This window comes from Mauremys reevesii, linkage group 4 (genome assembly GCF_016161935.1).
Source record: "Mauremys reevesii isolate NIE-2019 linkage group 4, ASM1616193v1, whole genome shotgun sequence".
NCBI lineage: Eukaryota > Metazoa > Chordata > Testudines > Geoemydidae > Mauremys > Mauremys reevesii.
The window spans coordinates 12,042,923-12,070,083 of record NC_052626.1 but is presented as its reverse complement, the minus strand read 5'-3'; the positions used below and the strand labels follow the sequence as shown (position 1 = coordinate 12,070,083).

Here is a 27,161-nt window from a genome sequence, read left to right as displayed (position 1 = left end):
TCCGCCGCCCACGGGAAGGCCATTCGCTAGTGCTGCGCGGTCCCCTTTCTTTACCGTCCGGGTGGAACAAATATGCGATACAACCACCGCTCCCCGCTATAATGCCGCAATAGCCGCCTATGGTTCAGCTCTGTACTCTGGGAGCATAGTGTTCCGGTACGGCTGTTCACGCCGTACTGTGGCTCCCACAGGCACTTCCGGGACATGGGGGACACTTTACAATGCTGCACCACGCTGCTCCGCGGGCCAAGGTAAATCTATCAGCGGATCCCCATGTGCCAATTCGTCTCCACGAGGAGGGTAGGGGGGGAAAAACGTGGCGAATTTGCGGGGCGGAAGGAGGAGCTGAGGCTGCCGGTTCCCCCACGTGTTGAGAGGCGCCGGGCGCAGAGCAGGTGAGTCGGGGAGCGGGCTTGGGTGTCCGGACTCCCGGGTTCCATCCCTGGCCCTGTTTGTGTGGCTGGGGTGGGAGCCCGTGCCTCAGTTTCCCCTGTGTGGTGGGGCGGTGATGCTGCCCCCTTGCCGGGGGCCCGGGTCAGGGCAGGACATTCGGTCCTGGGGGCGGCTCAGGGCGCTGCTGGGCTCGCTCTCTATCGCCCCCTCCTCACGCGTTCTCGGCACCAGGTGGTGGCTCGGGCTCCCCGGCAGTGACCTTCGTTCTCCTCCTCTGGCTGCAGCCCGGGCGTACGGCTCATGGGGACAGACTGGCCGGCCAGGGGATCCGGCGCTAGCAGAAACTTTCAGAGGAGATTAGATTTTTCTGCCTGAAAAGGGAGAAGCAACAAAGACTCCACAGAGACCGCGAGAGACTTCACTGTTAATAGCAGTTTTATGTGGCAGGTGCTATGGCGTGATCTAAAACCCTAAAACAGATTTAGCGTTTTGGAGAACTGCTGTAAATGTAATCAAGGTCCTAGAGTTTAAGGCCAGAAGGGACCACTCCATCATTTAGCCTGACTTCCTATATATCATAGGCCACCAACAATACCCACACGCTAAACTCAATAACCAAAATTAGACCAAAGTATTATGGCCCAGTGGAGACTAGACTATTTCTTTCCAGAGGCTAAGGAGAGGAGGGTCCCTGGTGCACCAGGGCTTTGCGGCCCCCACAGTAGCGTGGAAATAAATGAGATATCTCAAGATAGGTGTAGAAGTATAAGAGCTTTATGCTAATTTACTATCAATATCATATACTCCAGGGCCAAAAGGGACCACTGTGATCAACCAGTCTGACCTCCTTTATAACCACAGCCCAGAGAACTTCTCCAAAATACAGTAGTTATCTCGTGGTTATTTACTTTTATGGTACATGTTAATAATTTCCTAAAAAATTCCGTATGGCATTCTGTATGTCAGGAGTGAGTGGGTGAGGGTCTGTGGCCTGAAGTGTGAAGGAGATCAGACTAGCAGATGATCATGATGCTCCCTTCTGACTGTGTCTATGATAACGTGTGTTTACTTTTAGAGAATTGGGTAAAAACAATCTAAGTAAAAAAAAAAATGAAGGAAAATGTTTTCTCTTACATTTGAGAAATTTGCTGTCTCCTTCCACTAAATAAAACATTCAGATTGTAATTCAAAGAACTCATAGATTGGCTACTTTAGGAAGAATATGTCAACCCTTAAATACCTATAGCAATATACATCTGAGATATTAAATCTCTACTTGACCAGGCCCTGCTATGGCTTCATACTGTTCTCACAAATATCTAGCTCTTACATTGTGATTTTCATCCATAGATCTCAAAGCACAAAGGAGGTCAGAGTATTTTTGTCCCTGTTTTACAGGCAGGGAAACTGAGGGAAACAGGGATGTAAAATGATTTGCCCAAGACCACCCAGCAATGTAGTGGTAGAGCTGAAAATAGAACCAGGTCTTCTGATTCCAAGTCCTGTGCTTTAGCCACTTGGCCAGTGGTTCTTAAACTTTTGTACTGGTGACCCCTTTTAAATAGCAAGCCTCTGAGTGTGACCCTCCTTATAAATTAAAAACACTTTTTAATATATTTAACACCATTATAAATGCTGGATTCAAAGTGGGGTTTGGGGTGGAGGCTAACAGCTTGTGACCCTGAGGGGTTCCAACCCCCAGTTTGAGAACCCCTGCACTAGGCCATGATGGTTCTCAATACAATACTTTATGGATTTTCATAATTTGTATTATCAGTCCTCTTTGCATCTTCACAACCCTTATTTACAGTTATCGGTTAGTCACTACACAATTACAACTGTGTTTGTAACCAGTTTGCAACATACTTTCCTGAGACTCATTTACAACGAAAATGGAGGAGATGCATCCATGCAGCAGCTTTTTTCCACAATACAGCCATGTATCAATATAGGTTTCATGTCCACACCACACTACTTAACTGTTTATCCCTTCTGGAGAGATCTGGGCATCTAGTGTGTTAGCACTATGGTATCTAAGGGCATAAAAAAGATGTTACTAATATAATCAGCTCAAGGTAGGAAGCAAAAAAGTAATGTGTAAGATGTATGCATTGATCGATACTTGTTACTCTGCAACAGGAAGCATATTATTGCATTTGAAGGAGATGCAGGGTTCAGCAGGACCAAAAAGTAGTCTCTGAAGAATGTAACTTATGAGGAGAAGTTAATCTGTTGGACTTATTCTTGATGCAAGAGAAGAGATTTCAAGGTGACCTGAGACAGGCTTCCCAAATTCATAAAAGGGATTAATATATTTGATAATACCCTGCTAAGAGATTCAGAAACAAAAGGGTGCAATTTCAAAACTAGGAGCAAATAGGGAATTCCAGGCAGAACAACTACTTCACACAAAAGATAATAAATGTATGGAATAACTAATTGGGAATGGGATGGGAAAAAGGGCCAAATTCAGACTCCTTTCACCTGTCTGCACAGACTTCGTTGGCATTTTATCCACTTGTATCAGGTTGGAATTTGGCTCAGTGAACACAAAGGAGGGAAAGAAATTGTTGAAGGTGAAACCTGAAGGACACAGTGAAATATCAGGAAGAAGGGATTAAGATAAATCTGCCTTACCTGAAGTATTTCCACCTAGGGCTGTGACCTCATCAGATCACCAGATAAGTGGGGTCAGGCCTGGTCAGTACTTTGATTGGAGACCACCCAAGGAAAAAAGCAGAGAAGCTGTTGCATTTTTTAAAACGACATTGCATATGATCAGAATTTGTTCAGGATGTTTCTAATAGATCTCTAACATTCAGCCTCACTAAGCCAAATTCAGCTCTGAATTTACTGAACTCAGTGGAAGAAAGGTCCACTAACGCGCTGTGCATGCTTACTTCAGGGCTGAATCTGGCTCACTGACCTTGTGCACTGGATTGTAATTCATGATGCATGCAGTGTCTGAGTATAATTTGTGAATTATTTAGAATAAAAATATTTTATGCATGGTAACTACATTAAGGGCATGACACAGGTTTGTAATAAAACAATACAAAGTAATTCAAAGGTACGGATGACGTGCCCTGACTCTCAAGCACAAGAGGGAGCTCCAAAGCCGTTTCTTTGATGTGTTGGTTGGGCCTACTGTTGGAGGACCTAAAGTGCACCAACACTTGACACAGCATTTCCTGGGTCTTGTGTTGTCACAACCTTGGTTTAATTTTAGTGTGAATTACTCTCAGTCCTGGTGGTTTTCTGTGTAGTTGTACTTTGATTAAGTTAAATAAAAGCATTTCTGAAGCTCTACCTCAACGGATTAAGAACAAATTCTTAAATTCAGCTCCAGCATGACAACTCTTAACTTCCCAGACTGGCCAATTTTAACACACTTCTGTGATTTGACTCTCTTCTTCTCTCCTGTCTTCCCCACCATGAAAAATATATACACTTACGATGAACCCTCTCTACTCCTCGCAGTGGGCCAGTTACAAAGTGTTACTGATGGACCTAAAGGTACTATGTGGTAGTTGCAGGGGTAATGTAAATTCAGGTAACAGTTGGAGCTTGCTCTAATGCTGGACCTTCATAACAAGCCATGATTATATAGTCTGTCAATAAAACTATTATTTGGCTTCATAGAGAAGAATACACTAGGGGGTCCATCCAGGTCCCAGTGATTTCAAATTTCTGGATTAGGTAATGGCCACTGATGCTGATTACGTCGGTGAACAATTAGCCTCCTCATGACACTGTAAGTTTCTGCACATTTCACATATAATAGCTCACATCCATCAGCACTGCTGGGATTTTAGTCTCACTGTCCCTGTCTGACAGTAATGAGAATCAAACATTCCAGCCAAGTAAATTGCTCAGAACAGTTGTGCTCTGGAGCCTATTGCCACCTAAAGGCCGCATATACAGCTGGGAAAATCGCATTCCCACGCTTGTGAAATTTTAGAGAAGTTCTGACAGCTGTGGTGCTTTGCTGCAGCTCCCATGCCATGGAAACAGAGAAATGATTGGCTCAGCTCTGGCTGGGAAGCTTTAACCTAATCACTGTTTTTATAAAAAGAAAGCAGGTTTCTTAAAGCTATGATTACCTTGAGATCAGATGTTTCCATGGCAATGGGAGTGGCAGCCCGCAGAAGGGAACTTTAGAACATTTTTCAGTTTCTAAAGCAAACATAAGAACATAAGAACATAAGAAAGGCCGTACCGGGTAAGACCAAAGGTCCATCTAGCCCAGTATCTGTCTACCAACAGTGGCCAATGCCAGGTGCCCCTGAGGGAGTGAACCTAACAGGCAATGATCAAGTGATCTCTCTCCTGCCATCCATCTCCATCCTCTGACGAACAGAGGCTAGGGACACCATTCTTACCCATCCTGGCTAATAGCCATTTATGGACTTAGCCACCATGAATTTATCCAGTCCCCTTTTAAACATTGTTATAGTCCTAGCCTTCACAACCTCCTCAGGTAAGGAGTTCCACAAGTTGAGAAGAAGAACTTCCTTTTATTTGTTTTAAACCTGCTGCCTATTAATTTCATTTGGTGACCCCTAGTTCTTGTATTATGGGAATAAGTAAATAACTTTTCCTTATCCACTTTCTCAACATCACTCATGATTTTATATACCTCTATCATGTCCCCCCTTAGTCTCCTCTTTTCCAAACTGAAGAGTCCTAGCCTCTTTAATCTTTCCTCATATGGGACCCTCTCTAAACCCCTAATCATTTTAGTTGCTCTTTTCTGAACCTTTTCTAGTGCTAGAATATCTTTTTTGAGGTGAGGAGACCACATCTGTACACAGTATTATGGATTTATATAAGGGCAATAATATATTCTCAGTCTTATTCTCTATCCCCTTTTAATTATTCCTAACATCCTGTTTGCTTTTGACCGCCTCTGCACACTCATCTTCAGAGAACTATCCACGATAACTCCAAGATCTTTTTCCTGACTCGCTAAATTAGCCCCCATCATGTTGTATGTATAGTTTTTTCCAATGTGCATTACTTTACATTTATCCACATTAAATGTCATTGGCCATTTTGGTGCCCAATCACTTAGTTTTGTGAGATCTTTTGGAAGTTCTTCACAATCTGCTTTGGTCTTAACTATCTTGAGTAGTTTAGTGTCATCTGCAAACTTTTCCAACTCACTGTTTACACCTTTTTCCAGATCTGTTATGAATTAAGTGACTAGGATTGGTCCGAGGACTGACCCTTGGGGAACACCACTAGGTACCCCTCTCCATTCTGAGAATTTACCATTAATTCCTACCCTTTGTTCCCTGTCCTTTAACCAGTTCTCAATCCATGAAAGGACCTTCCCTTTTATCCCATGACAGCTTAATTTACGTAAGAGCCTTTGGAGGACCTTGTCAAAGGCTTTCTGGAAATCTAAGTACACTATGTCTACCCTTGTCCACATGTTTGTTGACCTCTTCAAAGAACTCTAATAGATAAGTAAGACACGATTTCCCTTTACAGAAACCATGTTGACTATTGCTCAAGAGTTTATGTTTTTCTATGTGTCTGACAATTTTATTCTTTACTATTGTTTCAACTAATTTGGTTAGACTTACCGGTCTGTAATTGCCAGGATCACCCCTAGAGCCCTTTTTAAATATTGGCGTTACATTAGCTAACTTCCAGTCATTGGGTATTTAAAGGACAGGTTACAAACCTTGGTTAATAGTTCATTTGAGTTCTTTCAGAACTCTTGGGTGAATGCCATCTGGTCCTGGTGACTTGTTAATGTTGAGTTTATCAATTAATTCCAAAACCTCCTCTAGTGACACTTCAATCTGTGACAGTTCCTCAGATTTGTCACCTACAAAAGCCAGCTCAGGTTTGGGAATCTCCCTAACATCCTCAGCCGTGAAGACTGAAGCAAAGAATCCATTTAGTTTCTCATGACTTTATCATCTTTAAAGCGCCTTTTGTATTTTCATCTGGTTGTTTAGCAGGCTTCCTGCTTCTGATGTACTTAAAAAACATTTTGTTATTACCTTTGGAGTTTTTGGCTAGCCGTTCTTCAAACTCCTCTTTGGCTTTTCTAAAGCTGGAGAGGCTGGGAATGCCATGTGTACAGGCATTAGGATCTAAGCCCTGGTCTACACTCACTAGGAGGCACCTTATATCGATTTTAATGGCTCTTTAAACTAACGAGGAGTAACGCCAGTATCGGTATTAACATATCGGATTAGGGTAGTGTGGACGCTGATCGACGTATTTGGCCCCTCCGGGGCTATCCACAGTGCACCACTGACCGCTCTGGACCGCAATCTGAACTCGGATGCAGTGGTCAGGTAAACAGGAAAAGCCCGCGAACTTTTGAATATTTCCTGTTTGCCCAGCGTGGAGCTCCGATCAGCAATCAAACAAAAGAGCTCCCGCATGGACCATGCGGATGTGATCGCTGTAAGGGCAGGCAAATCCGTTCTATCAGCGCTCCGTTACAGAAGATGAAATTCAGAATCCTTTTTTAAAAATCTCCAGACAGACGCCATAGCAGGGACTCAGCGCACTGCAGCGTGACAAGTGTAACGGAAAGCCAAAGAATCAAATGGACGCTCATGGACTGGAGGACTGAAGCTATCCCACAGTTCCTGCAGCCTCTGAAAATTATTTGCATTCTTGGCTGAGCTCCAAATGCTTCTAGGGTCAAACACAGTGCCCGGGTCAGGCATAGCTTGGCAATCTACTCACCCACCCCCACCCACCCCAGAAGCGAAAGGTAAAACAATCCTCTGACTCTTTTACATGTCACCCTATCTTTACTGAATGCTGCAGATAGACGCTAGTGCAGCAGTCAACACCAACATCCTTGCTTCCCCGTCATGGGCGGCTGATGGTACAAAAAGATGGAAATCCATCCTCATCATCAGCATAAGCTGATCGTGCAAAATGATGGAAATCCATCCTCATGATCAGCTTCATCTGATGGGACAAAAGGACTGGTAACCGCATCAGCCTATTAGCCCTAATTTTTCTGGTGGATGGATGGTGCAATATGGTAACCATCCTCATCATAGCAACAGGGGGCTGAGCTCCATCAGCCCCCACCCTTCATGTGTAAAGAAAAGATTCAGTTGCCCTGGACTAGCAGTGGGATGCTGGGCTTCTCTCCTACACACTGCTTAATGTCCTGTCTGGACTATCATAGCAGCTGGAGGCTGCCTTCCACTCATTTCTCACTAACAAGTCAGTGTGTCTTATTTTATTAATTCATCACACAAGTGGGGACAATGCGCCAAGAAAGGCTGGGGAAGAACGGAATCAACAGGTGGGGTTGTTACAGGAGCACCCCTGTGAATAGCATACAGATAATTTCTGGGTTCTGACACAGAGCAGGTGGTTCTCTAGCACACTTGCCTATATTAGGCAGCACAGATTCTATTTTTAGATACCAAAAGGAGGGATTGACTCAGGAGTCATTCCCACTGGCTGATCGGCCAGGGCACTTATGACAGCAGCCAATGGTACAAAACGATGGAAGGTGCAATATGGCTAGCAACCACTTTTGCACCCCTGGCTGATTGACCAGGGCACTAGCAGCAAATGGTACAAAAGGACTGGTAGCCATGATCATCCTCAGTTCCAATTTATGGAAGGGTTTGGATGGTGCAATATGGCTAGTAACCATCTCTGCTGTCATGCAAAAGCAAAAGCATGCTTCTGTGTAGCGCTGCTGAATCGCCTCTGTGATCTAGTACACATACGGTGAGAGTCACAAAACAAGCTCCATGGTTGCCATGCTATGGCATCTGCCAGGGCAATCCAGGGAAAAAAGGCGTCTGCCGTTGCTTTCCCAGACAAAGGAGTGACTGACGACATTTACCCAGAACCACCAGCGACAATGATTTTTGCCCCATCAGGCACTGGGATCTCAACCCGGAAGTTCGGAGGCTGCGGGAACTATGGGATAGCTAGGAATAGCTACCCACAGTGCAACGCTCCAGAAATCCTCGGACCATGGCACCACCGATTTAATGTGTTTAGTGTGGTTTATAAAATCTGTTTTACAAAACCGGTTTATGCAAATTCGGAATAGTCCCGTAGTGTAGACGTACCCTAACAGGCGCATGGTCTGTTGTTACCTTTGGAAAGGAGATCACGGGGGAAGGAAAGCTTTTACACTTAACAGTAAAAAAAACTTTAACTCTCAACTATTTTTGTTCTTGCATTTAAAAAAAACCCAGTGAAAATATAAAATATATGAAACTTTTGATATATTGAAAATGTTAATTGCAACTCTGTAACATTTTAACAAGTGATATTATCCTAGGTATTTGCACATCCCTGGTGGCCCAGGGCACTCGGGGCATGCTGCTCTGTAGTCTAACCATATGCAGCCTTGTGTGTAATTGTTTATATATTGGCTGTCTGCTTTCCCCTGAGGTGACTCATGTTAAAAAACGCAGCACGTAATTTTGAAGTCACGTTTAGCCCAAAGCAGTCCTCTACCATCTTGAGGATGGACTAGTACAGGGTTTGACAACCTTTCAGAAGTGGTGCACCGAGTCTTCATTTATTCACTAATTTAAGGTTTCATGTGCCAGTCATACATTTTAACGTTTTTAGAAGTTCTTTCTATAAGTCTTTAATATATAACCTGGGCAGTGTGAGTGCCATTGAAAATCAGCTCGTGTGCCGCCTTCGGCACGTGTGCCATAGGTTGCGTATCCTGGACTAGTACAAGAGTTACACCTGACACATTCTGAGTGCCTTGAGCTGCCACTTAAGAACTTCAGCCATTACTGCTGTGACTAATGCTTCAGACAGTTTCTAAAATTCAGGCAGAAATGGCTTATCGTTCTTCCTTTAGTTTCAAAGACCAGATGTGAACAACAAGTAGAACCAGATATGATAGATAATGTAAAAATACCTTAATATACCAGACAGTATATTCTGGAGATATAAGGCCAACTATGAATGACAGCCACTGAAGACGTGCAGTAGAGACATCATAATGTACTGCCCACAGTATGGAAGGGATAAAAGTAAGGGCAACAGATTTGTGCTTCAAAGACAATTACAGTCAGACAGTGCTGTTGTGTTAAATTCTAAAGGAAGCTATTTCTCAAGTATAGCCGCAAAGGTTTTCTGGAACTTCAGTTTACTAAATCTCATTAAATCAGTGACAAAATGGCAGGACGTCAGGTCTGATTAAATAAAAAAGATGAACAGAATATAAAATGTGAGGGAGTGGCAGTGCTGGGAGTTGAGGCCATTAGCTTTTTGCGCCCTGGTGGGGACACACGACTTTTCCGTTTCTCGGTGGGGTTTTAACACTCACTGATAATGAGCTACCTCGGTTCTGACTTTACTAGGCTGTAGCTGGCTCCAAATAGATACCCTTTACCCTCTACCCCAGGCATGTGATTTTGATAAAGCTCAGTTTGGCTTTGCTCAGTTTGGCTTTACTCATTAAGCAGCCAGCTTTTAGGTTGTATGCCATGTTAGACTTTCAGATTTGCAATCTTTAAACTTGTGCTCGGCTAGGCAGTTGCACTCATTCCTATCTGGTGCAGATTTCAGCATCTATCTGTGTGTGCCATCTCCAGATTAGATTATTTTTAAGCACTCTGGATGTGTCCTTTACCTAATGATCAGATTTAAGCTAATGTAGAACACAGTCCACTTTCTTAGTGAAGTTTTACATAGAGAACATATTACATTTGTACTAGCTTCTAATTTGTTTTCAGGTGCAGTTCAAGGTTCTAACCTACAGAGCCCTTTGGGTTGGTTTCTTGGTATGTGAGAGTGCTTCTTCTCCCATGCTCAACACTGACAGCCGAGATCTATTCGGACACTTGAGCTAACAGTTCTCAGATTTGTATGTTAAGGGCCTGGGGTAGGATGTTCTCAGTGGAGAGCCTTCGACCCTGGAATTCACTTTCCGTTTTATTTCTTCCCACCACCAAACCAGCCTTGATATGACTGATCCAGAGGCTTCATCTGCAGTTAAAGTTTTTCCACTTTTGCTAATTTAAAGGAGCAAAACCCCTCTAGTGTAGATGCAACTGTACCAGGAACAAAAATAAGCTGTGTCAGTACAAAAAACAAACAAAAAAACACCTAGTATAACTGCATCTCCACTAGGACTTTTACTGGCACAACTATGCTGGCAAAAAATTTCCATCCCTTACCGACATAGTTATGCTGGCAAAACTTCTAAGCATAGACTAGCTCAGAGTCTGTTGATCTTCAGGACATGCTTCAAGGTTCATCTGTTTACTTGAGCCCTGTCAGAAGAGATGTGAGTGGAGAGGATTTAGTGAGAGCTTTGTGTGTGTGTGTGTTACTGCATTTGATTTTTCAATTTTATTAATTAATATTATTACTACTAATATATTATTTTATATATTTATATTTAATATGTATTGAATTTTTTTAATATTATTTAGTAATAATTAATTATTACTTTCACCGTGGGATGGCAGTGAGCCTCAGGCAATGTGTAAATTGAGGGAAGGAAGGCAACAGCTTTCAGTATACATAGACTCATCAATTCCAAGGCCAGAACAGACCATTGTATTACACAGGAAGACAGACTAGATGATCACAGGCCATAGAACTTCCCTAAAATAATTCCAAGAGCATATTTAGAAAAACATCCAATCTTGATTTTAAAATTGCCAGTGATGGAGAATCCACCATGTCCCTTGGTAAACTGTTTGAATGGTTAATTACCCTCACTGTTGAAAATTTACACTGTGTTTTCCAGTCTCAATTCGTCTAGCTTCTAATTTGCAGACAGTGGATCCTGTTATACCTTTCCCTGCAGGATTGAAGAGTCTATTGTCAAATATTTGTCCCCATGTAGGTATTTAGAGACTGATCAAGTCACCTCTTAATCTTCTCTTAAAGTTAAATAGGTTGAGCTCCTTGAGTCCACCACAAGGCATGTTTACTAATCCTTTTAATGATTCTTGTGGCTCTTCTCTGAACCCTCTCCAATTTACCAACATCCTTCTTGAATTGCAGACACCAGAACTATTCTCTCCTAGAAAGTCTCAAGACTTAACTTGTCTTTGTCTTTGAAGATGCCTTCTTAAATTCCTTCTTCTTGGTCTCCTTTAGTGTTCATACTTTCACATTTCCTCACCTGTTTTTCATTTCCTTTTTAATGCTATTTTTATTTCTTCTTCATAATCCTGTATATTTAACTCACTAGATTCACTGGCACAAGTATTTGTAGTTTTACCGTTTTCCTAAAGACTAAAACAATAGATGTTTTAAAAACACAAACTGGTTTCTAAGAAGTGGTGGGGGTGGAATTAATTTAATCAATTTAGCATACTATAGAGTGCTGTTTCTTTTCTCCAAGTGTGGCTGTAACTAAAAGGTAACTAGAGGTCTCTTACCTGCCCCCCCACCTCAGTTTTACTTTGTGTATCTGACAGCTCTTTACTTGTAGCTAGTTTTGCTGGTTTCTCTATAATGTGTTTCACCTGTTTGGATCTTTCAAATAATAGAGAAGAGCAACATTAAAGAAATAGAAAAATGTAATTACAAAAACTGGCAGGGGGCTTGAAAAGGTGTGGTATCTGACCCTATGTTGGACATTTTTTTTTAACTGACTAAAATTCAACTCGATAGCTTCAGTTTAAATGGATATCGTCAATGAGAATCATGTCACTCATTAAGGGGTTATTTGTAATAAGTAAGGAATTTGATTATTAAAACAATACTCTTCCATTATAGCCATTGCAGGGGGGTGCTAAAAAAACCCTCAAAACCAACAAACTATTTCTATTGGATCTGTACAAATCATAGCATCATTTCTATTGGTTTTAGATTTTATAAAACTTTATTTTTATAAGATGTAAAATTTGAGCGAAATTTAACCTGAAGCTGTTTCTTTAAATCACATGTAAGCCTGTCCTTGTATTTTATTAGATGCAGATCATGCTGGGAACTTATGACACAGTAGCCACGTATTCTTGTTTCTTTGAAACCACAGTTATGTCTAGCTACGCTTACAGAAAGGGCAGAGTTTTATTCAGCCTTCGAATGTTATATTTCTTATATATGTGTTTTGGTGTGAATTATGACACAAATGTTATCTTAAAATTAGGTGGCTGATTGCAGACCAATAGAATATGGCTGGGCAAATATCAGAATCTGATCAGATCAAACAGGTAAGATGCTATACTGTTTTGAGAAACTTGCATTACCTCAACTTAGCAATGGAGTTTTATGGTTTCAAGAGGTTTCAGCATTTTATCTTCAGTTATTAGCATGCATATATGAAATGCAGCTTTCCCCCCCAGTTAGTTACCAAGTAAAATGTTGTCTGAGTTGTAGCTTAACTTCTTTTATGAATTGGGAACAATATTAAGATAGCCAAGATTTCATTATTTTGATCATCAGCAAATCAGCAGGCACGGAATAGTATCTGATCTAGGGGAACAGTAGTTGTCAGCATCAAATGATGTTATTGCATTGATACTAAATTACCTCTGGTGACTTGTCACTTTAAATGAGTAGTCTGTTCTGTTAATGTCACTGAATGGTACATTCAGCTATTGCAAGCTGTACATGGGAAAAGTTTGAAAATGTCGTCTTTTCTTTTAATATTACATGTCTGTTCAATTTGTTACAGTTCAAGGAGTTTCTTGGGACATACAATAAACTTACAGAAACCTGTTTCCTGGATTGTGTGAAAGATTTCACTAGCAGGGAGGTTAAATCAGAAGAGGTATGCCCCTGTTGTGTGTTTTGAGTTTCTCTTTTGCGGAAATGCTGTATGATAATATTTGAATTTGATAAGCAGCTTTGAAAGTTTTGATCCAATCAAAAATTAGTTGAACTAACATACAAGAGGTTATAGCTCTTCAGTATGTATGCAGCCTGCAGGTGAGAAATGTTAACTGAAGAGACAATGACGTATTTGTGGTTCTGTTTCTGTGCAATTGTCATTCCAATAGGATTCTCACTCTTTCCTCTTAGCTCCCTTGCATGCAAACAATAGATCTCCTGCACCACAGCTTTTGAAAAATTTTGACCCGAGGCCAGTAGTTGCAGGACTAAGTGCATGCCAGGCACTTTACAGGACACTGCACATCAGACCCTGGAAGGCAGCATCTTCCTCATTTTCTTCACATATATGCAGATAGCCTCCCTGGTTTTGGTGTTGGCATTGGCCTTCTAAGGCTGCAACAAGCATTAGCAACGTATTTTGTTCTGGGGCATTCCTAGAGCCTCCTACTCTCTAAGAATGAGAATTCTTTAGAGAAGGGGAAATTACCCACCTGAAATCTACTTCTCTGAAGAGACACTGTCCTGGAATGCTCACTCACCCTCCCACTTCCCCTCACAGTTTGGTATCATCCTCTTTGGAGGGTGTTTCCCATCTTGCACTGTTTGTGTATTTTTGGAGGCATTTTTAAATCATGAATCATTTTGAATTGTTTTAGCCATATGGATGGTTCACCTCCTGTGCGATTAAAGGAACTGACAAATGTTTTGGAGGCAACATTTATAGCCTGCAGGGATGATGGGACATCCAGTAGATGGTCAGACTTGTACCTTATCCTGCTACCATTCAGGGATAAAACTACTTAATGGGAGTTCTGCTGGTCTTGTGCTAAAGAGCTAAGATCCAAGAGTGAGAATCCTGACGGATCGTGTCTGTAGAGCCTTTTAAGATTTTTGGATATAAACAGTAACCTGTAGCTAGCCATTTTTCTTTTGTACTCCATAAAGGGACCCCCATGCTGGAGGACATGAACCAATCATTAACAGATGGGGATTAGGGAGAAACTTTCTTTATGGGCAGTTTATTACATAATTGTCCATTACAGGGTTTCTTGCACCTTCTTGTGAAGCATCTGGCACTGGCCACTATTGGAAACAGGATACTGGATTAGATGGACCACTGGTCTGATCTGGTATGGCAATTCCTATGTTTCTATTCAAGTTTAGTTTCATATTCAGTACAAATCAAAAGCATCCAGGAATCTCCTGTGAGCAATGCCAGAATTTTTTAAAATTCATCTTTGGTCACTTTTCCACATAGCAACCCCTAATGCAAGTCTAGCCTTCCCAAGGCACCATCCCCTGAATACTACGCCCCCTGGAAGCAATGGTTTGGAACTGTTCCAGGCTCCCTCCTTGTCGTTGTTTAGCTAGAGTTCACTCCTGCTTAACAGGTTTTGCCAGGTAGCTGATGTCCAGACAACAACAGTTTAGACCTCCTTTCCCCATTTTTTGTTTCTAAGTTTTGTATGCTTTCACTGTAACTATCAGGTCATTTTTTATAATGACAGCTAGTTTGGGAGCATCATGTAATGCAGAGGTTGGCAACCTTCGGCATGCGACCCATCAGGGTAATCCGAAGGCAGGCTGTTTACGTTGACTGTCAGCAGGCACAAACCAACCCCCCCTCTCCCTCCCCCGCAGCTCCTAGTGGTCACGATTTGTCATTCCCAGCAAATGGGAGCTGCGGGAAGCGGTGGCCAGCACGCGCAACACTGGCCCAGGAATAGCTTTGGAAACCTGCTGTAGATTGGTTTTACCAATTTTGCAAAAGTAATGCACTGCAGAACATGGAATGGGCATAGTACATCCCAGCCAACGGAGCCAACAGAATGACAAGAATTATTACAGCAGCCCTAGGAAAAGTTCTCTGAGTACACACCACAAGTGGCAGATACAGTTAGTTGGAGGGATCCCAATGGAAGCCTAGAATGAATAGGGGATATAGTAGGCCACATTTGGCTGCCATGGGCAGAAGGTGGGTCAAACAGAATTTAATGAAATAGTGACTGATGTAATATTGGCCTTTGCCATAAGGTACGAGATTATAGATTTTATTTCAGAGGATCGTAGGGATATGAGGGGGACATAATGACTTATTTCATTTTTAAAAGATTCTCTATGGTGGTTTTCCATTGGAATGAATGCCAAAAGAAAACTCAACTTTTCATAGTTTCCTTGAAAACTAAACTTGATTTTTTTTTTTCCCCATCAGAAACAGGCTGGGCAGTAAGCTTGGGGCTAAAAGTAGCATAAGCATAGGACGCAAGAGTGTATTCACCTAGTCATATGTCATCATAAACTGTCTTCGGTCAGTTTTTTCCTTTAATCATTGTTATGGTCCTTCTGTGTCTCCTTTTTCCTGTAGATGACGTGCTCAGAACACTGCTTACAGAAATATTTAAAAATGACACAGAGGATATCCATGAGATTTCAGGAGTATCATATTCAGCAGAACGAAGCTCTAGCTGCCAAAGCAGGACTTCTTGGGCAACCTCGTTAAACAAAAGAGAATTCTATTCCAACCTTGCTTCAAAGCAATGCCCATGTTTGTTGGATTGCAAGTGGAGGCATTCTGTTGTGGGTGTGTCCACCAGCTCACAACAGAGTTTCAGAGACCATTTGGCACATGGAAACCATTGGGGAAACAATTATGGGCTATACCAGGAGTTGGTAAGGGCCAGCTGGCAAACAGAGCCTATTTCTGAGGTCCTTTTTTACTGTGCAATGGAATAATGTTGATATAACCATTTCTAGAGGCCTGCAGACTGGTTATGCTGGTCACTACGTTGGGGGCAGGGGAGGGAGAGGACCATTTTTTTGTTTCTTCCACTACGACTATTAATTTTAATGCAAAAAGTGCTGTACAGAAATATATACCAAAATGTCTTCAAAATGTTTTTATTTAATCAAAGTACAATAAATGGGAACTGTTCAGTTTTGTATGTATTTTCTTTCCAAACAAGGGTTTATAGGCTAGACGGCTAGAGTTCTGCCTTAACATTGCTGCCATCTCTCATTCCGTCTCATCTTCCACACAGTCCTGCTCATTCAGTGCTGCTTGAAGTCGCTGACAAACAGATAAGAGTTAGTGACTAATTACCTCATCAGTTAGGGACACGTGAATAGTTATTTCTTTTTATTTTGGGAAAGCCTTTATCTTCTTCTCGCCCATTCGAGAATGGCTCGAGCAAGCGCCTTCCCTAACCAGCAGTCTTCCCCTGTGCTCCCCAGGGCTAATGGCTGTCATAGGATAATATGGTTATAAGGAATAGCCAGCATGGATTTGTCAAGAACAAATCATGCCAAACCAACCTAATTTCCCTTTTTGACAAGATTACTGGCCTAGTGGATGGCGGGGAGCAGCAGATGTGATGTATCTTGATTTTCAGTAAGGCTCTTGATACAGTTCCACATCACATTCTCATAAGCAAACTAGGGAAACATTATCTACATGGAATTTTACTATAACATTGGTACACAACTGGTTGAAAAAACATACTCAACGAGTAGTTGTCAATGATTCACTGCCATAGTCATAGTGGATGATAAAGGGAATGAGTCAATATTGTGATACAGTTGCAAAAAAAGCTAACATCATGCTCGCTGTATTAACAGGACTGTTGTATGTAAGAAACAGAAGGTAATTGTCCTGCTCTGCTCTGCACTGGTGAGGCCTCAGCTGGAGTACTGTGTCCAGTTCTGGGTGTCACACTTCAGGGAAGATGTGGACAAATTGGAGAGAGTCCAGAGGAGAGTAACAAAAAATAATACAAGATTTAGAAAACCTGACTTATGACGAGAGGTTAAAAAAACTGGGCATGTTTAGTCTTTGAGAAAAGAAGACTGAGCGGGGACCTGGTAAGTCTTTGAATATGTTAAGGGCTGTTATGAAGAGGATGGTGACTGATTATTCTCCATATCTACTGAAGGGTAGGACAAGAAATAATTGATTTGATCTGAGGCAAAGGGAGATTTTAGGTTAGATATTAGGGAAATTTTTCTAACTATAAGGGTAGTTAAGCTCTAGACTAGGCTTCCAAGAGAAGGGGTTGAATTCCCATCATTAAAGATTTTTAAAAACAACTTGGACAAACACCCGTCAGTGATGGTCTAGGTTTACTTGGTCCTGCCTCAGCAGCTAGGGCTGGACTTAGTGACTTCTTGACTCCAGCCCTACATTTCTGAGTCTGTAGCACTTGCCTTTATGGTATGAGGGCAGACAGCTGCTATAAAAAGCTCATGCAAGTTGGCACAACTCCATTGATTTCAAAGAAGTTCTACCAGTTTATCCCAATGTTGAATTTGGCCTACATTTTTTTTTTCCTACATGAGTGGCACAGGAGCATGGTAATTAGCAATATTCACTCCCAGAACTACTTCTCTCCTGTAGGGGAAGTATGCAGAAGTAATCCAAAGGTTATTCCTGTTCTCACATATATTACATGATATATGACTTATTCCTTCAATACTACTAGGCTACCCAGCATACTTCTCCTTTGAGGGAATGCCAGTAGAATATACGAGGTGCTCACAAGATGACATCTTCTGCTGATAAGCGCTGAGATAAAACATGAGCATTTATGAAAATTAAATGTTGGTGTTTTCAAGATAGTGGAAACAATGGTTCTTTGACAGCATTTTATTACAGTGAATATAATTCTTGAAGCTGAGTGTTAATGCAGTAGTATGACAGTTTATTGCTATTCGTTATCAAATAGCCTTGTTCTGAACCGAATACAGAACAGACATGGTCTGTGCTTTGTTCAGTTATACACAACCAATATGATGTATTACTGTGAATAAGATCTGACTCAATTTTATTTTCACTTTAACGGATAAATAAAAGAGTATCTACTAAGCCAGTGGCTCTCAACCTTTCCAGACTACTTACTCCTGGGGGAATTCTGTGTTGCTGCATGTATAATTTAATGAGCCCTGCAGACATCTAATTTTTTGCACAGAAAAAAGCTTCTGCCAAAATGTTGCTGTAGTTCTGCCTTTTGCCCACAGAGGGCGCTGTGGCAATAGACCAAAGCTGTAGCTCCCTGACAGAGAGGGAGGAGAAAGAGCTGCCTTCTTCACAGCGCTTGTCAGGCCAGGTCAGGAGACAGGCGCTATAGGGAGACAGACAGTGTGGGGATCTGGGGGGGTTCAGATGGGGCTCATAAGGGCTAGTGGGGGAGGACAGCTTGGGGCAGGGGCTGAATGGGAGTGGCTGCATGGCCACAGGGAGGGAGGTGCAGAGACATGTGGTGGGGGGGAAGGGGTACAGAGCTACATAGGGATTGGAGTGGCTGGGTGGAGGTGGGGAGTGCAGAGCTACATGGGGTCAGAGGGTGGCTGGGTGGGGGCACAGACACATGGCAATGGGTGGGGGTACAGGGAGACATAGGGGCAGGGGCGGGGGGTGGAGGCACAGAGACACATGGGATGGGGGAAGCGGTACAGGGAGACATAGGACAGGGGAGTAGCTGCATGAGGGCACAGACACACATGGGGACAGGCGCAGATGTGCCTGACTGAATAGGAGAGACTAGGGGTCAACTAGGGTCTGCATGGGGGAAGCTCCCTAACAATCTCTTCCCATCCCCCCTAAAAACCTGTTCCATACTTTTCCCACCCATAACCAACAACCCTCTAAGTTCACACCCAGGCTCCTTCCCACCAATTTACTTCCCTCTCCCTCAGCTCCTCCATTACCCCTGAATCCCCCAAGCCTTTGCACAGCTTCTGAGGGGTGCAGGAAATACAGTTCTGTATTGTAGTTTAAATGAATTATTACTCAGAGTTCTGTATTAATATGCCTAGTAGGGAATCTATTTATCAAAAAACATTTCCTGAATCTTTTTTTGTTGTCTGTATTGTTACAGACATACTTGCTGAGAGGTATTTTGAAATAAATGACCAAAAATAATTGAAACAGGTGTGATTATATTGTGTTATTTTGACAAATAAAATATGCAGAATTTTAAAAGTATTGTGCGCAGAATTCTACCAGGAGTAACTACTTTACCTCTTTCAAGAGTCTGATTTGTCTTGTGTACCCTCAAGTTTCACCTCACTTAAAAATTGACAAGATAAAGCATAAAAATACAAGTGTCACAGCACACTCTTACTTAAAAATTACTCTCTCATTTTACCATATAATTATAAAAAAATCCATTGGAATATAAATATTGTATATTAAATTTTAGTTTGTACTACCTTCACTAGTGCCTTTTATGTAGCCTGTTGTAAAACTAGGCAAAAATCTAAATGAGTTGATATGAGTACTCTCTGAGTACTCCCAGCCAGGGCCGGCTCCAGCTTTTTTGCCGCCCCAAGCGGCGAAGGGGGGGGGGGGGAGCCCAATTGAGCTGCGGCTGAAGTGCCACAGAAGAGTAAGAGAGGGGAGTGAAGGACCTGCCACCGAATTGCTGCCGAAGACCCGGACGTGCCGCCCCTTTCTATTGGCCGCCCCAGGCACCTGCTTCCTTCGCTGGTGCCTGGAGCCGGCCCTACCCCCAGCGGTACATGTACCCCTGGTTGAGAACCACTGTACTAAGCAATCTGGCTGCTAAATTTCATTTGGTGCAGACTTTAGTTTCAGGCATGTCCTCTTAAAGAACTGAGTTGAAATTCCAGTAATAATTGGTATTCAGTCCAATACTGTCTAGAGGCCGTAAAGGCAGAGAGAGATGCTGCTCAGTCTTTTTTTCATAATCAGTCCATCTTGAGCCTTCTGTATTGATTCCTTTCTTATTAAATATTGCCCTTTCCTGACAATTTATGGCTTAAACAATTTACCTCAGCAGCCACAGAAACCAGAGTTCCAAAGTGCAGAAAATCAATGACAATTTCTAAAAATTGAGATCTAGTTGTGCAACCATTTACTGTACAAGCAATGATTCTCTACAAAACAAACTGCAAGCTCCCAATCTATGTCAATGTATATTACTGACTAGATAGTGTCCAGCACACGTAACACCAATAGTTTCCTCTTTAACTTTTTAAACGTATACGTACTTGTTTTGTGTATGGTACTCTCTGCATAAGCATCTCAAAGACTTGTGGTGGTAGTGTATTGTGCAAAATCTGCAGTAGCTGATGTGGCTGTGCACACACTGAAATAGCATTAGTGAGGTGCTCCACACTCTTCTTATGTTCTCCTGAAGCAAATTCATATTTTTAACTACATTTTCCCGCCATCCCAGGAAAAATTTTATTTTTCATACCACCACCACCCCCAAAAAAACCAACCCCCCCCCCTTTTTTTGGTTTTCCAATGAAAAGTCAAGTATTTGAGGAAAGTAGATCTTCTTCAAAAAGTGTTCATTTACTCAGAAACCCAAGTTTCCATAAATGCTTGGTGGAGGGGCAACCTGAATTAGGGAGAGCAAAGGAGGAGTAATTTTAAGTGACTGGCCTAGTGCCAGGGTTTGTGTCCTTTGGGGAAAGCTCTTTGGGGTGGAGGGTGCAGTGAGAAAGGTGAAAGAGAAGACGGTTGGGATGTATTAGGAATCTTCTTTAGCACATTTCAGTGGCTTTTTTTAAATTCAGTTTTACTTAGGGCTTGGCTACACTTGCAAGTTACAGCGCAATAAAGGAGCCCCGTCCACACTGGCAAGGCACGTAGAGTGCTCTGACTCCACAGCTACAGCGCAGCTGGTACTCCACCTCGGCAAGAGGAATAACGTTTGCTGCACCTTGGCTACAACGCCCAGGCATCAGTGTGAACAAAGTGTTGCGTTACTGAGCTCTGATCGGCCTCTGGAACCGTCAAATAATCCCCTTAAGTCAAGTGGCCACTCTTGTCATTGTTTTGAACTCCTGTAGGAATGTGGAAATGCCCTTTCATAGCTCTGTTTCTGGCAGCCGACATGCAAGCTGTTACTGTGGAATGCTGTGTGAGGCCTGGTCTACACTGGGGGGGGATCGATCTAAGATACGCAACTTCAGCTACGAGAATAGCGTAGCTGAAGTTGACGCATCTTAGATCGACTTACCTCCCGTCCTCATGGCGCAGGATTGATGGCCACGGCTCCCCCGTCGACTCCGCTTCCGCTTCTCGCCCTGGTTGAGTTCCGGAGTCAACGGGGAGCATGTTTGGGGATCAATTTATCATGTCTCATCTAGAGGCGATAAATCAATCCCCAATAGATCGATCGCTACCTGCCGATCCGGCGGACAGTGTGGACGTACCCTGAGAGAGAGAGAGGGGCGGGGGTGGGTGGGTGCTGTTGTCTGAACTTACAAGACAGCACACTGACATGCTCTTAGCCCCTCCCAAAACCCACTCTCTCTCCCCCCCACACATACACACAACACACTCCCTGTCACACTCCACCCCACCCCTCCCATTTTAAAAGCATGTTACAGTCACTTGCATGCTGGGATAGCTGCCCATAATGCACCATTCCCAATGCCACTGCAAGTGCCGTAAATGTGGCCATGCCAGTGCCCTTGAAGCTGTCAGTGTGACAGACTGCAGCACTTTCCCTACTGCGCTCTCTGAAGGCGGATTTAACTCAAAGCGCTCTACATTTGCAAGTGTAGCCATGCCCTTAGTTAAAAGTTCAGTTCCTAGGAGGGGGCTGGTTAATAAGTTACTCAATTTCAGACCTTCTATAACCCCTCTCGACATTGCTTTAAAAACCTTTTAACTCTTTGTAATCCAGTAACAATTTTCAATTCTACAAATCTAATTGAAATTTCACTTCCCTTTGCCTCCTCCCCCACCTACTTTCAAGTGTAGGAATTCCTAGCAGCATCAGCATCAAGCCTGGTGCTATCCAAAATCCTGATATAAGGTGGAGCAGACAGTGCCTGACTTCACTGAGTGGTGGGATCACATTGGGTTTCCTAACTGTGGAGAACAGTGGCCTGTTCAGGAAGATGCAGGCAGGACTTTTTTCCAGAGGAGAAGAATCACAGTAGGGGATGTCGAAATGCCCCTCCCCCTCCATAATATTTGTGAAGGGAAGGGTGAAACATTCAGTGAGCATGGACCACCACGTTCAAGTCCTGGAGGAGGCTGAATATGCACAGCAGAGAGCAGGCTAATAGAGAGAGGCAGCACACAGGGCTAAGGGGATAGGGATGCTGGGGAAAAAAATTTGAGGCTGAAAGCCAAGTAATGTATTATTCTATTATCCATAATAATATATGATTTGCAGCCTCTCTTTTCTTACTGGGCTAAGGTCTATCTTTATCTGCTATAAAGCTTGACAGACAGACAGACACACAACATTTCATGAACAAGAGAACAGTTTTCAGCATGTCCTCTTTGCTCTTTCGATTTTTTTTCAAATTTTGAAGCCTCTGTGATGATGAACATCTGGGCAGCAGTCCAGTCAGGTCACTGTCATAAAACCAACATTTTATCCACTATCTCCAGACATGAATTGTTACACTGAGGGAGTTCACTTTTCACTAAAGAGTCTGCAACTTGTAAGTGTAGCCAAGCCCTTAGGCATGTGCAATATGCTTGAGGTCTGACAAAACAATTTAGTTTGTCTGTGCTAAAATGATACTGCACCTTGACTTCAGCTGAGCATTTCAAGGCAATTTATGTGAAAACCAAACCAACTGCAATACACGTCCTGCACAGCTGTTGACAAGAGTTCATGCTTATGACCTTACCTTTAGATAACCAGTGTTCTCCCAGCTGCACCTCTTGCAGAAAGAATTCCCGTACCCTTCCAATATTTTTCATCTCGCATAACTAAAGATGTTATCAAATATATTTAGATTAGAAATAAGATGCATCAGTGCAACGACATCTCTGTAGTTACTGTGAAAACTGGTAGTGAAAAAGACTTCTCAAAAGATTAATTTGCAGTGCTGTTTTGTAAATTGCCATTTAGACTTATATTTGTCAAACCTCTGGAGGTCACTATTTTTCTTGACACATCTTTGATTTCCCTCCTCTGCTCCATGGGTCATTTTGCTTTTCCCAAAGTGTTGACCGAAACAATATTGTTTAAAGAAAGAAAAAAAAAAGCCTACAGAGGTTTGACAAGGTTCTGTAGTCTGGGGTTGGGAATTATCTTAACTTGCTATATTAGTGAAAATGATTTCAGTGCTGCCTGCTAGCGCAAAATGGGTGTTGGTGAAGGGCGGTGGCTGCTCTTTGGGGAGATTATAGCTCTGCAAACCAAGGTTGCTCCCTGCACTGAATTCTGGAATACATAGGTTGCTTTGTCTTCATGATAAAAATAAAATATCTCAATAGGGACTGAGGATGTGGCTGTAGTGAAAGATGGGAATGCCCACAAAGACATGGTAGATGAGTCTCTCCTCACATCCCCCCACCTTGGGAAGTGAGGCAGGAGAGGAAGTACTAATGGTGGATAATTGTATCCTTTGACTATATCTACTTTCTCTAGCAAATTAAGATTAGCCAAAACTTTATGAATGTAAAAGTGAGCTGCAGGTGTGCTACAAATTTACTAAATCAAAAACAACTGTAGTCTCAAATATGTATTAGAGTTAAAAGGACACAGTCAACTTGAAATAGTTATTGTTAAAAACTAATTTCAGGTACTACACTTGACCATAAATTCCTTCCCCCACTCCACCCATCCCCAGTGTAGGGGGAGATTTTCAAGGGCACAAATGAGTTGGGTTCCTAATTCCCCTTTGTGCTTTGGCTCAGGTCAGTACCACCAAAAAGACATTCAATTTTAAGTTAGTATTCTTCAGGGCCGCCGCGGGGGGAGGGGGGGGTAAAGCGAGTGGGGCAATTTGCCCCAGGCGCCCTGGCCTGGCTGTGGTCTGGGTCTTCAGCAGCATTTCGGCAGCGGGGGGTCCTTCAGTCGCTTCGGGCCTTCAGCGGCAGGGGACCCTTCAGTGCTGCCGAAGACACAGAGCCCCCCTGCTGCCAAAGACCCAGACCGCCGCCGGCTGAGTACAAGTGCCGCACCTCCCCCGCTTTGCCCCAGGCCCCCTGAATCCTCTGGGCGGCCCTGGTATTCTTTCTACTAAGTTTAAGTGATTTTTAAACTGAGTGTTTTACCTCAACATCATGCTCTTTAGCTTTCTCACGTTCTTTTCTTCTTTCTGTAAATGTAACATGGTGCATTTAACATCTAAGCTTAATAGTTCAGAACTCCAAAAAGATTGTCAAGCCTGCGTCTCCAAAGTTTTTTTCCATATTAGTGTTATCTCATCCAAAATGTGCTGATGCTCTAACATGAAAACTGATATAATTGGAAGATAGAGATATGAGAGAAACCTATAAAAGTAAATTGTACCTATTTTTTTTATTATTTATAAATATTTGTAAACTCTTCTTGAACTGACTGTCCTGTTAAATTTTCTATAACGTCACCTCTTCTCTAAAATGAGAGATGCTCAGGGAGTTGAATTTGCCATATAGATATTTGTTGATACTTTATTAAGTACACCAAAATATTTTCAAATTAAAAAACCGAATCATGATCAGAAGGAAGCCAAGCTACATTTCAGCTTTATGTTGTTGATGAGCTCATATGTTTTACTGCAAACACTGCAGAAATTCTTAGAATTTAGCCAAGTAAAGCATCTGGAGTGAGATTTTCAAAAAACCATGGCCTGCTGCTCCTAAGTCACTTTGACACTTTTTTAAATGTTACCCTATGGCCAAGATTTGTAAAGATATTTAGGTGCCTAGTGGGATTTTTCAAACCACCTAGGTGCCTAACTCCCATGGTGCATAAGCAGTGTTGTAGATAGTCCTCTAATGGGATTTTCATCTTTTGGCACCTAAATACATTTAGAAAATTGGCTTTAGGTGTTTTAGAAGTCTAGGTCCCATTCTCAAGTGAATTATTCAACACTTAGGGCTTGGCTACACTTGCAAGTTAGAATGCATTAAAGCAGCCCCAGGAGCCCTAACTCCCAACCCGTCCAGACTGGCAAGGCACTTAGAGCACCTGGACTCTGCAGCTGGAGCACTCCTGGTAATCCACCTCCACGAGAAGCATAGTGCTTGTTACTGAAATGCCCCAATGTCAGTGTCAACGAGGTGTTGCATTACTGTGCTTTGATCGGCCTCCAGAAACATCCCATAATCCCCTTAAGTTAAGTGGCCACTCTTGTCACTGGTTTTGGAATTGGCTGTAGGAATGCGGATATTCCCTTTCAAAGCTCCATTTCTGACCAGCTGCTGCTTATCTGCTCCAGGACAAAGCAAGCCATTAGTGTGGAATGTTGCTTGCTGTGAGTGAGAGAGAGGCAGGGGGAAGGGGGGGTCTGAACTTACAAGACAGCGTGCTGACACACTTTTAGCACCCCAAAAACCCACTGTCTCTCCCCCCCATCACACTCCACCCCACCCGCCGCATTTGAAAAGCATGTTGCAGCCACTTGAACGCTGGGATAGCTACCACAATGATTGCTCTTTGTGGCATTGCAAGAGTTGCTAATGTGGCCATGCCAGTGCGCTTCCAGCTGAGCGTGTAAACGCTCGGCAGCGTTTTCCCTGCTGCAGTCTCTGAAGGCTGGTTTAACTCCCAGCGCTCTACACCTGCAAGTGTAGCCATGCCCTCAGGTGCATGGGAGTCAGTCAAGCTCACGCTCCAAAGTGCCTGAGGCTTGGTCTATATTTAAAAATGAGAGGTTTCAGAGTAGCTGCCGTGTTAGTCTATAGCCGCGAAAAGAACATGAGTCCTTGTGGCACCTTAGAGACTAACAAATTTATTTGAGCTTATGCTCAGGTACTCCGGTTCTTTTTAAAAATTAGAGTGACTTAGCGAGTGCTCCAGGCTGTGAAAAATGTGTGTAGCCAGGTCAGCCGAACCTTCAGTGGCGATGTCACTCGGCCAACAGCAGAATCCCTCTGTTAACCCGGCTAGGGCCCCTCAGCGAGGTGGAAGCGCTGGGGAACCCCCCCCTTCAGTTGCTGTAGCAAGTGTGTGCGCTACAGGAGTCCAGCTACGCAAGGACAGATTAAAAGTAATTTAAGCAGGTTTCAAAATCCCACCTGCGGGTGAGGATGGGGCTGGAGTGGGGTTTATGTGGGGCAGGAATTATTTATTTCGCGGGGTGGGGGGGGATGAAAGGGAAGGTCCAGGGGCTGTAGCCCAAAGGGGCTCAGGGCTTAGACTTGACCATGGTGGGGGGTGTCAATTCAGCCCCGTTCCCCCCGCTCCCTGCCTGCCCGCGCTCTGTGTGGGCCCGAGGGGGAGGCCTCGCCGGGCAGGGGCGGTGCTTGCGGCTCCCCCGCCCCGGGAGAGGAGGGTCTAAGCCCTGGCCTGGGCGATGGGGAGCCCGGCCCCGGCCTCAGCTAAGGGCCTCCCGCTCCCGCGGCCGGGCGGGGAGACTCACTCTGCCGCAGCTTCCGCTGGAAGTCGGGGGCGTTTCTCCGCTGCCGGTCGAAGTAGAGGCCGTAGCCGAGCAGGGCGAGGCCGCAGGCCCCGGCCAGCAGGAGGAGAAGGGGGCGGGCCCAGCCGCTCATGGCCGCCCCCGCCCGGCTCCGGCCCGCTCTGGAGCCCTGAGGAGCCGCCCCCGCCCGGCCTGCGCACGGAGCCGGACCCCCGGCTTGGCAGGGCCTGGGAGACGCTCCCCCTGCCCCCGGGTGGGGTTTTTTAGGGGGGGGGGGCTGGTCAGTGCCTCCCGGAACCCCGGGGGGAGACTCTCCCCCCCCCGCCCTGGCTGGTTTCTGGGGGTTGGTCTGTGCCGGGGAGCACCGGGCTCCCCAGCGGGGAGCTGGCTCAGAGGAGACGCTTGATCTGGCTCAGGGGTCGGTAACCCTTCAGCAGTGCTGTGCCGAGTCTCCATTTAGTCACTCTCAGTTAAGGCTTCGCCAGCCGGTCATACATTTTAACGTTTTTACAAGGTCTCTTTCTATAAGTCTAGAATATAGAACTAAACTATTGTTGTATGTAAAGTAAATAAGGCTTTTAAAATGTTTTAAATTCTTCTTTTAAAATTAAATTAAAATGCAGGCACCCCCACCCCCAGACTGATGGCCAGGATCCAGGCCGTGTGTCACTGAAAATCAGCTTGTGTGCTGCAGGTTGCCTACCCCG

The 27,161-nt window shown here is 43.7% G+C and overlaps 2 protein-coding genes across 4 annotated transcripts; one reads left to right on the top strand and one right to left on the bottom strand.

Moving 5' to 3' along the window:
* Window positions 1-51: 51 nt before the first annotated feature.
* TIMM9 (translocase of inner mitochondrial membrane 9) lies at window positions 52-16,104 on the top strand. Of its 3 annotated transcripts, none has more exons than XM_039536200.1 (4): window positions 52-251; window positions 12,485-12,548; window positions 13,013-13,108; window positions 15,536-16,104. In XM_039536200.1, exons 2-4 carry the CDS (start codon window positions 12,510-12,512, stop codon window positions 15,668-15,670), a joined length of 270 nt encoding a protein of 89 aa, XP_039392134.1. In that variant the 5' UTR covers window positions 52-251; window positions 12,485-12,509; the 3' UTR covers window positions 15,671-16,104. The 3 variants fall into 3 exon arrangements, with proteins under 3 accessions (XP_039392134.1, XP_039392133.1, XP_039392135.1); XM_039536199.1 differs by having other exon boundaries at window positions 53-395; XM_039536201.1 differs by lacking the exon at window positions 52-251 and adding an exon at window positions 11,208-11,226.
* On the bottom strand, window positions 16,053-26,764 carry TOMM20L (translocase of outer mitochondrial membrane 20 like). The gene is made up of 5 exons (XM_039536198.1): window positions 26,458-26,764; window positions 24,167-24,210; window positions 22,792-22,873; window positions 20,176-20,318; window positions 16,053-16,237 (listed from the first exon to the last, which is right to left on the bottom strand). The coding sequence occupies exons 1-5, from the start codon at window positions 26,585-26,587 to the stop codon at window positions 16,184-16,186; spliced, it is 453 nt and encodes a 150-aa protein (XP_039392132.1). The 5' UTR covers window positions 26,588-26,764; the 3' UTR covers window positions 16,053-16,183.
* Window positions 26,765-27,161: the final 397 nt, after the last annotated feature.

Bases quoted from the DNA above. Each gene is read 5' to 3' on its own strand.
- TIMM9 (XM_039536200.1), top strand. From the start codon at position 12,510: ATGGCTGGGCAAATATCAGAATCTGATCAGATCAAACAG. The intron at 12,549-13,012 runs GTAAGATGCTAT...AATTTGTTACAG, and splicing joins AATCTGATCAGATCAAACAG to TTCAAGGAGTTTCTTGGGAC. The intron at 13,109-15,535 runs GTATGCCCCTGT...TTTTTCCTGTAG, and splicing joins GGGAGGTTAAATCAGAAGAG to ATGACGTGCTCAGAACACTG.
- TOMM20L (XM_039536198.1), bottom strand. From the start codon at position 26,587: ATGAGCGGCTGGGCCCGCCCCCTTCTCCTCCTGCTGGCCGGGGCCTGC. The intron at 20,319-22,791 runs GTAAGGTCATAA...AATTTGCTTCAG, and splicing joins AGAACACTGGTTATCTAAAG to GAGAACATAAGAAGAGTGTG. The intron at 16,238-20,175 runs GTACGTATACGT...TCTGTTTGTCAG, and splicing joins GAGTACCATACACAAAACAA to CGACTTCAAGCAGCACTGAA.